The 12,567-nt window shown below is 40.5% G+C and overlaps 1 protein-coding gene across 2 annotated transcripts; it reads right to left on the bottom strand.

The window, feature by feature from the left end:
* Positions 1-7,310: 7,310 nt before the first annotated feature.
* On the bottom strand, positions 7,311-11,620 carry LOC118301444 (ruvB-like 2). Of its 2 annotated transcripts, none has more exons than XM_035626953.2 (13): positions 11,427-11,620; positions 11,194-11,249; positions 10,812-10,953; positions 10,501-10,630; positions 10,354-10,420; positions 10,120-10,226; positions 9,895-9,988; positions 9,353-9,571; positions 9,150-9,268; positions 8,835-8,954; positions 8,617-8,746; positions 8,374-8,488; positions 7,311-7,657 (listed from the first exon to the last, which is right to left on the bottom strand). In XM_035626953.2, exons 1-13 carry the CDS (start codon positions 11,485-11,487, stop codon positions 7,653-7,655), a joined length of 1,365 nt encoding a protein of 454 aa, XP_035482846.1. In that variant the 5' UTR covers positions 11,488-11,620; the 3' UTR covers positions 7,311-7,652. The 2 variants fall into 2 exon arrangements, with proteins under 2 accessions (XP_035482846.1, XP_035482847.1); XM_035626954.2 differs by having other exon boundaries at positions 11,458-11,586.
* Between the last annotated feature and the right edge of the window lie 947 nt (positions 11,621-12,567).

Genomic DNA, 12,567 nt, shown 5'->3' with positions numbered 1-12,567 from the left:
GAAAGACACATTTGACTTGTGAAGCTTTCTGATCAAAAGCACAATTTAAACTACACGAATGAATAGCACTATTTCTTTGAATGTCTTCATGTGTTCATGTTTTTTTTTAATGGACATCTCGATAAGCTTCTCAAAACATTGTCTTTGTGTCAGACTGATTCTATTATTGATAAGAGAGGTGATTATGTGGTCAATTCACGTATTTATTGCACATTTTTAAAGTCTGCAAAAGATTTGTTGATTTCAGCATCCGACACATCCACTCAATTTAGTATGTATAGGATCTATCAATAACATACCTACTAAGTCAGCAGAGACATATTTAAGTACAGGGGAAGGAAGACAACAGGTCAGAGAACGTGAGTGTAATAATTTTGTGTTTCAGATGGAGTTTGTGTGGATATTGAAACTAACAGGTACTATTCACTATGGTCTCATCATCAGAGCATTTCAGGATCCCAAAAAGAATAAATAATTTTATAATAATAAAATCCGTTGACCCGTAAGGTGTGTGTGCAAATAACGTCGCCATTGTCTTATGTTATACTAAAGTTTATAATAGTGTTTTTGATTTACCCCATGAGCGTTCCACAACTAGTTTGGCTTAGCTGTTGTGACAGGACATATGGTCTATGTGCCCTGTAATCATTTTTGAGTGCTGAGGAATCAAAAAGTGCTATGGTGACGATTTTTGAGGCCCTTATTAAACACAAATGGGTTTCCCCCTTATTCCCTGTACTTCTTGCTCCTGAATATTATTGGTACCTTGTATGTTCAGTAATTAAACTGTTATTTGTGGGGCTACCACACTGTACAGCTGTCATGGACGACGAGCAGTTACATGAAATAGAACATGGGATTAATCAGCCACCTTTCTTTTCCCTAATTTTAGAGCAATACAAAAAAGAATAGCCCAGCTACAACCATACAGCTGAGTAAGCGTGAGAAATCTGTTGTGTTATCTTCACAGAGTCTTAATGTTCAGAATCATTCCAAGTGATCAAAAAATAGCCTGTTTTGTTTTAGGCAGACCATCCCTGAGTCAATCATTTGAAAAAATAAATTAAAGACATTTGAAATGGTTACTCTCATAACTCACATCAAGAACTGGCTCATCTCAGAAGCATCTCACTCTAAGACAATGGGTTTATGTTGTGTTGACAACCACAGCCCTATTCAATTTATGTGTCACTCTTCATGGTCAGGTTTTAAAATAACAATCTGTCAAGAAACATGAGTCACACCCTTCTGAATTTGCACGTTCAACAAGAGATATCATTTATTTCTTTTGTATGATTCTTCTTCTCGATTTTCCACCCTCCTGAGCTGGAATAAGTGATTTCAGACTGGAGGAATAGGAATACGTTTTCATTTGTGGTCTTTCGGTCCAGACAGACATTCATTCACAGACACATTGAATTGGGTGGATCTGACGAATAGTGCAGAGTTGCGACCACAAAGGAAGAGATCGCACATATTATCACACAGAACCAGAATAGGATGTCTGTGGGAGAACACGTGAGAGAAGTGTCTGCGGTATCTCACCTCCACTGTGAATCTCTCACCTCTACCTGTCAGCAACCTGCCGACGTTTCAGACCTGCCTCACAACGTAGGACCACCGTTGATCTCACGAGTGGTGGAAACATTGTAGGAGTCTCCGTTTGCTCAAGATGAAATATTCCCGGACTTGTGGTGTGTAATAGCGTCATCAGTATGTGATGTGAAATAATATCATGTACGTGTGAATATGAGATGAAGGATCCATTTTCCACTGGCTGATTTATCCAGAGTTATGAATGTTATTGCAATGTGGAATGTATTAGCTTTTAGTGCATACAGTTCACAGCGTATCATTTTTGTATTCCACAAAAATAAGACATGAATAATTGAGCAAAGACTTCATTACATGCTGTACCATGTGAAGACAAAGATGCAAACTGACAAACTAAGTTACCCATTGGCCCATTCAGCAGATATTTCTTTCCACTAACAAGACAGAATAGGGGGGTTAAAATGAGTAACAGAGAATGAAAAACAATCAAATGACTCTCGGGGCTATTGGTGCAGTTGAGGGGAAAAGGCAAGAATATAGCACTTTCCTTCATTAGAGGTTCACTTGTTTTTAACATTCAGTATAAGATCACTAAATTACATATAATCTTGCCATCTTTTGTGTATGTGTCATTCTTATTTTGTATGTAGCTCTCACTTGTTAGTCGTACAAAGAGAGAGCTGCACATTAAATCTAATCAATGGAGGAATGCAACTTCGTCCACTACATTTTCAGACGCTTACTAATTACTTTACAAATCTAAATTTCACATACATCATTGTAATATATTTAAACACCCAAAAACATACAAAACATTAGTTCCTCCCTAACCTCTTATAACAGTAAAATGTTGTTTTTTTTTACATGCAAGTCAGCAATCATAATGCACCAAGAAACTGACAGGGGTCATTCTGATGACATGCTTTCTGTATTGACAATTCAGTACTTTTGATAATACATTCGATAATAATTTTGTACTTTTAGCCACGTATGTTTTTGAATGTAAGACTTTTGTAATGTGTGGCAACTTCGTCCACCACTGAACTTCACAAACACGGTGTTTAGACGAAGAAAAGAAGTGGTCCAATAATTGATCCTTGAGGTACACCGTCGTTATGGTTGTAGCTGACAATATGAAACAATCAACCCATAAAATGTGTTCTCATTGGTAAATTAAATGGCATTACCAAGAACCGTGTTTGTGATTGAATTTTAATTTTTTCAAATATATTTTGCTATCATTCTATATGTATTATGTAGACAGGAAACCAGAATAATAACAGCTGGTAGGAGAACAATAAGCATACAATAATAATAAACATAGATATATTTACTACTAAGAATACAACTAGATTTGTTCCAACAGTAAACATCATGCAGCTGCCAGATTGTCCCCTTCTTTCCTTCCCAGTGTTGAGCATCACTGCCTTCATGTGTCAATGGATGGTCAGGCCTGAGGAGCCAACTAACCTTAAGCTGTCAGAGTCTGCATTAATGCATGGCTCTGCATGTATTAGTGTGTCATTGAAGAAGCCGACACATGTTCCAGAGGAAGCACAAGATTTCCCCCTCCTCCTCTTTGGTATCTGCCCATGTGGAAGTAATAAGAGATGTGTTTCATGGTGTGCTGAGCAATGTCAATGAAGGAAGCAACGCAAACGATTCGAGAGGACATAAATGGCAAGTAATGGTCAGGCCTGCTGTCACTGGAGCCACAGTAGCAGAGGACATCGTTGCCCTTCAGCCAGTTATAATGATCACTCCCCATCTCCTATCACGCCTTGAAGCAGGGGCTTCATTTCAAACTGTGCCAGCAAGGTCCCTAACGCGATGAGGGATTAATTTGATTTGCATGCTTACTAACAAGGATGTGATGTAAATTGACAGCGGAATAGTGTTACCGCAACTGTGCTTGTTATGTGCTGCAGGGAGTTCAGTGTCACGGGTGCAGCCAGAGGGAGTTATGAATACCAGAGTTTTCTGAATTAAACATGAGCTTATGCTTGACTTGGCAAACCGTGAATGATGTTGGTCGTCTTTGGTTGCTGTTTTTAGCGCACAATGTTTCCATATTTAGAACTACCGTTTCCACTGCAGCATAAACTGATTCAGAAAAGCTTCTGAAGGCTATTTATGCATGTGCCTGTGTGTACATGACAGCAGCTGCATTCATGTCCTCCACACGTGAAGCAGTGTCAGGGAGGCAGCTTTGTGAATGACTTGCGTGCATGGTGCAGAGAGCAGGCTGAGGTCGTGAATGGGAACAGCTCCGTGTGAATGGAAGCAGAAGAGCAAGTTACATGGTAGACATGCAGTACGTACACACCTAGACACATACCAAAGAGTCGTCTGTCAGGTGATACACAGGCGTGTACCACTGCTGAGGAACCGCAAATACACCGATGCATGCTAACAAATCAAACAGTATACAGAGAGGAACACACTGAATTCCATATGCACACAGACAACCATTATTCTACAAGAGAAGAGGTCAAGTGGGTAAATTTCAGTATTACTCGTCATTGAACATGGATCCAGGAAATGATTTATATTTATTTTGGTGCTGTGTAATTAAAAGTGCCTCAGTCCAGGAATACATTACGCATAGAGCGATTATTGCACTTCCCTGGGTAATTAAGTGCAATTAAGAGCATAACTGGGTTGAATCAGTAATGCTCCAATACTTTGCAGCAGCTGGTCTGAATACCTATACCCATATGCAACATCCCATTTGTCAAACCAGTAAATCATTACAGCAAAATCAGAGGCCAAACATCGAGACAAGCATCGGACCAGCATGTCCAGAACCACCCTCAGTAGTAGCGGCATGGTTGTAGGGATCTCACTATTGACTAAAGCGTCTGAAAAATGGGTTGTTGTGGCTTTTGATACACACATTTGTATTCCTTGGAAGATTAAATGAGTGTGTTCCTATTCCCTTTTGAGATTTGGGGTTTATAGAAGTCTTCTTCTATTCAATCAGTATTTTCTTTGAAAGTGAATTACTAAAGAAAATGACTTAATTTTTGAACCTTTGAATAAAATCAGATGTGATTCTGTCATTTAATCCTGTTATTTTCAACATCACATAATACACCAATTTCACTTCCATATGTGAAAGTACAGTATGATGCCTTTCAAATGACCTCATTCTTGGCTTTTACCACAGGAATCACATGCTGCCCTTTTCACATGTGGCAGTGAGACAGAGAGGATGAAGATTTATTTTTACTAGGAAAACCTCAGGATATGGACTCGAATTCTGTCCATTCATGAGTACCACATTTCAAATGGTGCTGAAATCCACAAATCCAATTTAAGGAATTTGACTTTAGTAAAAAAACTGTGGCAAGACAGACAATAATAAATAGTATGGCATAGAAAATATGCAAAAGGTGCACAAACAGAAAGAACATGATTCTTGTGTTTCTTAGATTCTTATTGGGTTGAGTCTGTTCCTGACCTCTTTTAATTTAGCTGTATGTTCACACACTGTATGTGCGCACTCAGCTGACTGTGCAATAGGCGATGGCAGTCAACTCACCACTCACATGACGATTTCAGTGACTAAGTAGTTTCTTAGTTTCAACGTCTTGCTGATAAAAGCAAAAGCTGCATCATGAGATGGTGACAGAAATAATTAAATCCATCTTTGATTAACCTGTTGTGATGGATGGAATTTCCGCAGGACTGATCATTTGGCTTGACAGCTGCTGTATCTATTTTCTAATCCTACCTATGACTGACAATGGCTCAGATCAATTCAATTGATCAAGGAGCCAATTCTGATGGAAGTGATCCTGATACATACACATTTAGCTAATGACATTCATACTGAGAGCCTTGTTACACCATGAGAAATGTCCAGTGAACTGTGACAGTCAATAGTGAGTAAAGCTTTCTTGGCCTGCCATTGTGACCCGGGGTGAAAGTCATCAGACTGACTGTTTGAAAAGTCCTTCACTGATTTCTGTCTCAGCCTATAAAACTATAATGGCCACTGACAATAGATGCGTCTATTCAGAGATGGAGCGGTAGGGTTCTGTGATCGGGCAACTTGCATAATGTTGGCATTGCCTGACTGTGTTGGAGGCAGTGGACACCCAAATCTATTCAGCAAAATGCCACAATCTGTTCGCATGCTGTGCAGCATTGTAGCCTGTGGACAGCAGTGTGTAGACAGAGTTGGAGGGTTCAGGGTGCTGTGCACCAAGTCGAGCTTCGCCGAACTTTGGTGTAAACAGGTGAACAGCTCTTCGTGCAGCAGCACGGCTTCAGAGCTCTGAGGACCGAGTCCTGCACCAAGTCCACAGCCGGTCTTTACTCGCCGCGGCTCAATCACTGCAGGTCACTTTTGCAGGTTCAGAAAAGAAATCTAGAACCAGCAAGACCACGGGCCAATCAAACAGCGTGCTCCACACATGCATGTTGAGAACGGGCTCTACACAAGTAACATTTATACCAACACACAGCGGAGGGAGCACTCCACTTCCCCCTCAGTTTGTTAATTGTGTCTGTGTAGGTGAGCGCACGTGGAAGCCTGAAAGCTGCTTTACTGAAGCAACGGTGCAAAACGCACATTAGAGATCTTGTAAGTGTAAAAATATTTTCTGTTTGTTAACGAGTCTATGGCGCTACATATTATAGACTATAGCGGACTAAAGTGAACCTCTAATGGCGGGCCACCTGGATAATGTAGGCAAGATTGGTAAAGGCCATTGTGAATCTACCAGAGAATCTAATAAGATGAGAGCCTAAACGAGTACGGGCTGCTTGTGGGAAGATCTGGTACGCAAAGAAAAAGGTCACGGTACTGCAAAGAGTAAAACGTAGGATTTCCGGTACTGCGCACCCCCACACACTTCGAGCACTGCATCAGATGAAGTAGTATGCAGCAGCTGACTGCAGCCTCGTGGGACTGTGGGGGATTTATGGGATGTAGGCAGCAGGATGGGTAATCCACGCAGCATTCTATCCCACCAGCACTAAACATTAAATATTAATTTTTCACATAGGAGAGACTCTAGACGGTTCTCATACTCTGTGCAGGTAAAATTGATTTTAAAAATGACTAATCCAGTTGGTCATGAGAGAAAGGTAGCATCTTGCTGGTGGGTTGTAGACATTCATGTCTGGGAGTATGGCTGTGGATTTCATAAAAATTCAATTGTGATATACTTTAATATTAGATATTTGTCATTCAAATATATTGTCATTTTAAAACTGGCATGTGAACTATATCATCAGTTATGAGTACACAGGTGACCATTTTCAGATGTTTGAAACATATCCTAAAACCATAATGGAAGAAGACTACAAAATGGATGGGATGATTTTCAGTCATTTTGATTATCTAAATAGATAAAAACCAAGTTGTGAGGAAATCTGTTCCATAGAATTGTGTGGACTACAGTACATTGAAACAGCTTTAATAAACTAAAAGATGCAACAAGAAGATAGTTTGAGGCTTTGCGCACTTATTGTAAAGCACGGTCAGAGCACACATTTCTCACCTCAGTTTGTATCTCATACTGTTTGCAGAAATTATTTCTTGGAGAGATCTTTGGGCTCCACCTTGTGGTTGCAAATTTAAATGTATCGCATACTTTCACTTGCCCATTTTTCATTTATACCTGTTAAGTTTTTTTTTTCTTTTGTACATTTAGCTATACAGTTTTTTATATTCAAGTCCCTTTTCAAAACTTAAAGTAATCACAACAGCTGTCAGTGTATTTTGCAAGAAGAACAACCCTCAGTTGTGCTAATAAAATCCTGTTTAATGCTTTTCAAAAAAACCCATTGTAAAGATAAGTAAACAAAACAACGCAGAAGGAATGGATATTCGTGCCACAAGGCTTCTGTGAATAAATAAATAAATAATAAACTTGAAATTGAAAATATTGAATTGATATTTACACAATATAAGGTGAACAAAAAATAAATGTGTAAGTTATTTACTACATCTTCACAGAAACTCATAATGGCAGGCTGTACCATCTCACCCCTGGCCTTCACTTTGGCAATGGAGCTCATCATCCGAGCATCGAGATGGGTGGATGGAGAGGAACGCCTGAACAGCGGGCTGCGGCTTCCTCCAATTAGACTGTATTTGGATGACATGACTATATTAACTACAACAAAAGCATGCACCAAACTCCCACTGGTCAAACTACAGGGAAACATCACTTGGGCTCGAATGGAAATCAAACCGAGCAAGTCCCACACCATCTCCATTGTGAAAGGCCTGCTCACTGATGAAACGTTTTTAATCCATGGCGAGGCTATACCAACTGTCCAGGGGAAGCCCATCAAAAGCCAACACAGAAGAAGGGAGCAGCCACTGGCTGTGGCTGAACAGGAATGATCCCATTTGGGCTCCTAGGTGACCACAGACAAGCTGACCATGAGACAAACTCCAAGGTCTGATCAGCCTGCGGTGGGCCTGCCTCAACAGAGTGTTGCATCTTAATGTATGATGCATCGTAATGGTAACTCTATCTGCTCACGGCAAAAGAAACAACACTAACGCAAATAAAATGCAGAATCCTTAGGGATGCCAACAGCCCATCAGTTATTGCCAAGAATAACTACATGTTAGTGCTAACTTCAAGGATTGTAACATCAAGTTCTAGTTAATGGATTTATAGCATAACAAGGTCTTTTATTTTACTCATAACCTGAAGGGAGAGCTGCGTCTACTGGTGAGCTAAGCAGAGTTAGTGTACTGCATCTCTCTCCTCTACTTTGCTTTGAAACTAAAAAAAACAACCTGATTTAATTTAACTTTTGAGAGGACAGAGAGGTTGAATAGTAACTCACATGTTTCATTAAAGAGGAAGGAATCCTGATACTCCTTCATGTACTGAGAAGATCTGGCCTCATCCAGGAACAGAGAATAGACCCTTTTGATGTCTTCCACCTGAACTTCTGTCCCCTGAAGAAGCCAGAAAACATAGATGATCTCAATACTACACCAATGGAAATCATGACCGAATTTTTAAAAAAAATTTAACACGTAATACACCTGCAGCAATAAAATCTGCTTGTTCTGCCTCAGCTTACCTTGCGTTTGCGGCACACTAGTCCTGCAGTGCTGATCAGCTGAATGGCGTAGCGCAGCGACGTCTCCATGCCTATACGAGTCAGGACAGTGTGAGCCTCCTCGCTCAGCTCCACATCCTCCTCCTCACACCTGAAATAAAAAAGCATTTGGATTTACTTAATTTCTGCACTGGAAAGACGTAACAGTTTGTTGATGGACGATCAGTGCAGACTCTCACCGGATCTTGAGGATCTGTCTCGTCTCTTTTTCGGTGTAAGGGGAGGCGACGATGATGAGCAGGCGATCCAGAAGATCAATAGGGATGCCATGAGGGCTCTGATAGTTTGTGCCACGGATACTAAATGGGAGGAAATTCAGCGTTGTGTGAAAAAAGTAGTTAAAAGTGCCAACTCAAAACTTTTTTTTTTTTCATTGTTTTGGAAAATGATATCACCTACATGGATACTTTATTTGACCACTTAACAAATCAGAGATTTTAAGAATGAATTGTTAAATGAAGTAGTGTGGAGGTAAAAGTAGAAGCAGACAGTACCGAGTGATGCCTCTGTTGGTGGCCATAATGACAACTGGGGACAGGTCACTCTCCAGGGCACGGTTCAGGAAAGAGAAGCACTCCATGTCCAACATGTGGACCTCGTCAATAAATAACACCTGGAGCCACAAACATGGACAATCTTGAATGCAATTACACAGACCAGAGGAGGAAAATATATATACACCGAGCGTTGAACCTACCCCTGGAATGATCTCTGCTTTGCCCTCTTCCCTCCACTCACACACTTTAGCATTAATCTGCTCGCGAACTTCAGACTTGATCTCTCCAGTGTCTCCAGAGAAGAGAGCAAGAAAGCCTTGTGTACGGCTGTTGATGACATCGATCTCATGGAGGGACACCGTGTGGACCACCTCTTTCCTCTTCTGCAGCTCTCCCTCTGGACACTGCACAAACTGTGTCTGTAAACATGTTTAAAAAGAAATTGGGTTAAAAAAATGGGCCTCATTAAATTACCTAAACTGTATTTCTTATTAAACAAGCTTTAGCTAATGCATTTTGTAAATCCGCATGAACAACAGTATAGTAGGTAAGAGGTAAGATCATAATCATGTTCACAGTATCCTTATGCATTTTAAAAACCTTACAATACTGCTTTGAGCATAAAATTAGTCATTTAAACAAAAAAATTATATTTCAATGTGGCCTTATTAGTGTAAAAATCTGCTGTTGATCATCTGAGTATGAGTTAAAGCTTCTGGATTTGAGTTATCTGACAGCATACCTGTGATCCCATGGCATCATAGTCTCTGGCTCTGGTGAAGGAGCGGCCCAGCTTGCTGATCTTTCCAGTGGCTTTGTCAATGGTAATAACGTCTCTGAAAGACAACAGAGAAATACAGTTCAAATCACGAGTGGCTATTCAACAGGCCTGAGTGTTACGAAATTGTAGATTGCATGATACAGATAACAGATTCTCTAAAATTTAGTAAAAAAGAGATTCACTCACCCTGCTTGAACCTTCTCTTTACTGAGACTGTCAATCATCTTGTTGCCTAAGTCATATATTGTCTCCATCTCAGTAGTCTTTAGAGTCAGCTTGCCTTCCTTGGCGCCCTGATAGAAGGCAAAGTATGATCCAAGAGCGTTGTTTTTAAATAATGACAAGCAGGGCACTTATACATTTATTTATTCAAATATTTTCCAAATCAGGCAACAGCTGACAACAATGTAAGCAGCCTACCGTTCCAGTGGCTGGTCTGTCAATCTGGATTTCTACCACCTCTCCTTCAATTATCTCGGTTTCCTCCCTGTAAAATACAAACAAGAGGTTAAGGGCGATTGATTTTAAACATTAAGGATTACGTAGGAGAAATGTCAGCAAACTCACTTGATCCTCACTCCAATAGCTTTTCTAAAAGCTTGGCTTAGTGCCTCGGTCTTGCTCATCTCCAGAGAGAAGATCTCACTACCAGCCATCGCTGTGAAGGGTGTATCAGGGCCTAGAGACTGGGCGATACCTACACCAAAAAGAATGTTTTGAATGAAGCTAGGTTCAGTTAATCAATCTAGGAGCAGGAACGCTTGCTTTACTAAAGTATAACTTAAACTAATTACATATCAATGCAAGGAAACAATATAACTTCCAGGGGAGGATGATGAAATGACAGTGTTCTGGAAAGCCTTCTGTGTGGCCCTTACCCATAGCAATGGCAGTCTTTCCTGTGCCAGGTTGGCCAGCAATCAGTACTGCCCTGCCAGCGATGTGTCCATCTTTGATCATCTCCAGAATGACCCCTGCTGCCCGACGGGAGGCCAGCTGACCAACCATCCCCTGAGACACCTGCAGGTGAATAGAAACAAGATACCCGTGAGATTGAAATTCAAATCATGTTAATGCACATCTGCACGTCATTCTGTGTGGCAATCCAACATAAGCTAAATTAGAAAAAAAAGAGGCAAATTTCACTAACAATTACTTGACATTCAAACAGACAAGATTTACTTGTGAAGTTTTACTCTAAATGCATCTCTTTAGATGTTAAGTCCCCCAACTACACACCATGACCTAACTTTACTCTACCTGTCTTGGCTCCAAAGCATCATCCAAACCAAGGCCACGAATGTGAGAATGTGCACCTGAACACAAGATAAAATGTAAAGAGGGGTTTAAGATCAGGCACCACTTGCACCAACAAACAATAGGGCTGGCCTATATTAAAACACACAAAGCAATCATTCATTTGCATACGTTAACAGTCAGGGTCTCATTGTAAATATCAACATCATTTGATCATATAAAGACAGATTTTTTACCAATTCTCTCAATACGCAGGAGGTCACGAACCTCTGGAACCTTTCCAGTCGCCATCTGCATCAAGTACAAAGCGGACCTGAGGCCTGTACTGCGAAGCAAGACTCAGGGTTGTTGAGGTAGCTCCAGGTTAAACTCTGAATTGTCCGTCCTACAAAGCTGGTTCTCTTTTTACCAAGGTAAATCACCACGGTAACTTATGCTGAACGCCTAACCTGCTGAAATTCAAGATGAGAGATCAAAGTCACAACTACTAACCAATCAGAGTAAGACCAGAGTCATCATACAACAGGATCCTGTCTGGGACAAAAGAGTCTCTTGCCATGGTTTTTTCTTTGATTTCTGATTTTATTATGTATGCTTCATTGTTAGTGATTTTTGAAGGTATGCGTTACATGACATGAGTTTTAAGCCTGGATCCAAGCCAATAAACTAAGAGATGAATCGTTCCTACAATTCATTGCGGCAGCAATGATTAATGCGACGCAGCATGCACAAACGTAAACTATTAAATCTGAAGTAGAAGAAGAGTATGAATATTACCCAGAAGGGACGCAAGTCATCATGGAAGTTACCGTTGCCTATTTAGCATTTCCATCTTATGCCACACGGTGGTCATGTGGATAAATATGAGTGGACAGGAGCATGAACATATTCTCAATGTGACAACGTTTGGCATTGTTTTAAAAGCAAGGACATTCACAGCAGTGAGGGCGCCTACCCCTTAGAATAAGACTGACCAACGAATGAGAACTTTTGATTAAAATCACAGTGGAACAAAAATAAACTTTAAAACCGTGTCTACTGGTCCACCTTCTCCCGTGCTGAGCCGACTCCCGAATGCTTCCTTCACCAATCTGCCAGCCACACACACACACACACACAGACACACACACAGACACACACACACTCACACCAATAATCCGACACTAAAAGAACACAAAACAAGTCACTCTCCATAGAAACAAAATACATGCAAAATATAAACTCTATAATCACACTCATGCAAGTAAAATGTAAAAGTTAAAACATGCCAGGTTAAAAAAATGATGCCGCTTCTATCTGTTACATGGACACACGTGGGCATCGACCTCAATACAATTATTCAAATTGACAGCAATAACCAAGAAGCATGTGAGAATA

Source organism: Scophthalmus maximus, chromosome 2, assembly GCF_022379125.1.
Source record: "Scophthalmus maximus strain ysfricsl-2021 chromosome 2, ASM2237912v1, whole genome shotgun sequence".
Lineage (NCBI taxonomy): Eukaryota > Metazoa > Chordata > Actinopteri > Pleuronectiformes > Scophthalmidae > Scophthalmus > Scophthalmus maximus.
This window is presented reverse-complemented; position numbering and strand designations above follow the sequence as displayed.

What these genes read in the sequence shown, in the direction of transcription:
- LOC118301444 (XM_035626953.2), bottom strand. Translation starts at nt 11,487, where the DNA reads ATGCAGATGGCGACTGGAAAGGTTCCAGAGGTTCGTGACCTCCTGCGT. An exon ending in AAAGACTGCCATTGCTATGG is followed by an intron (nt 10,631 to 10,811) that starts GTAAGGGCCACA and finishes TTTTTGGTGTAG; the next exon opens with GTATCGCCCAGTCTCTAGGC. An exon ending in ACCAACAGAGGCATCACTCG is followed by an intron (nt 8,955 to 9,149) that starts GTACTGTCTGCT and finishes CCTCCCATTTAG; the next exon opens with TATCCGTGGCACAAACTATC.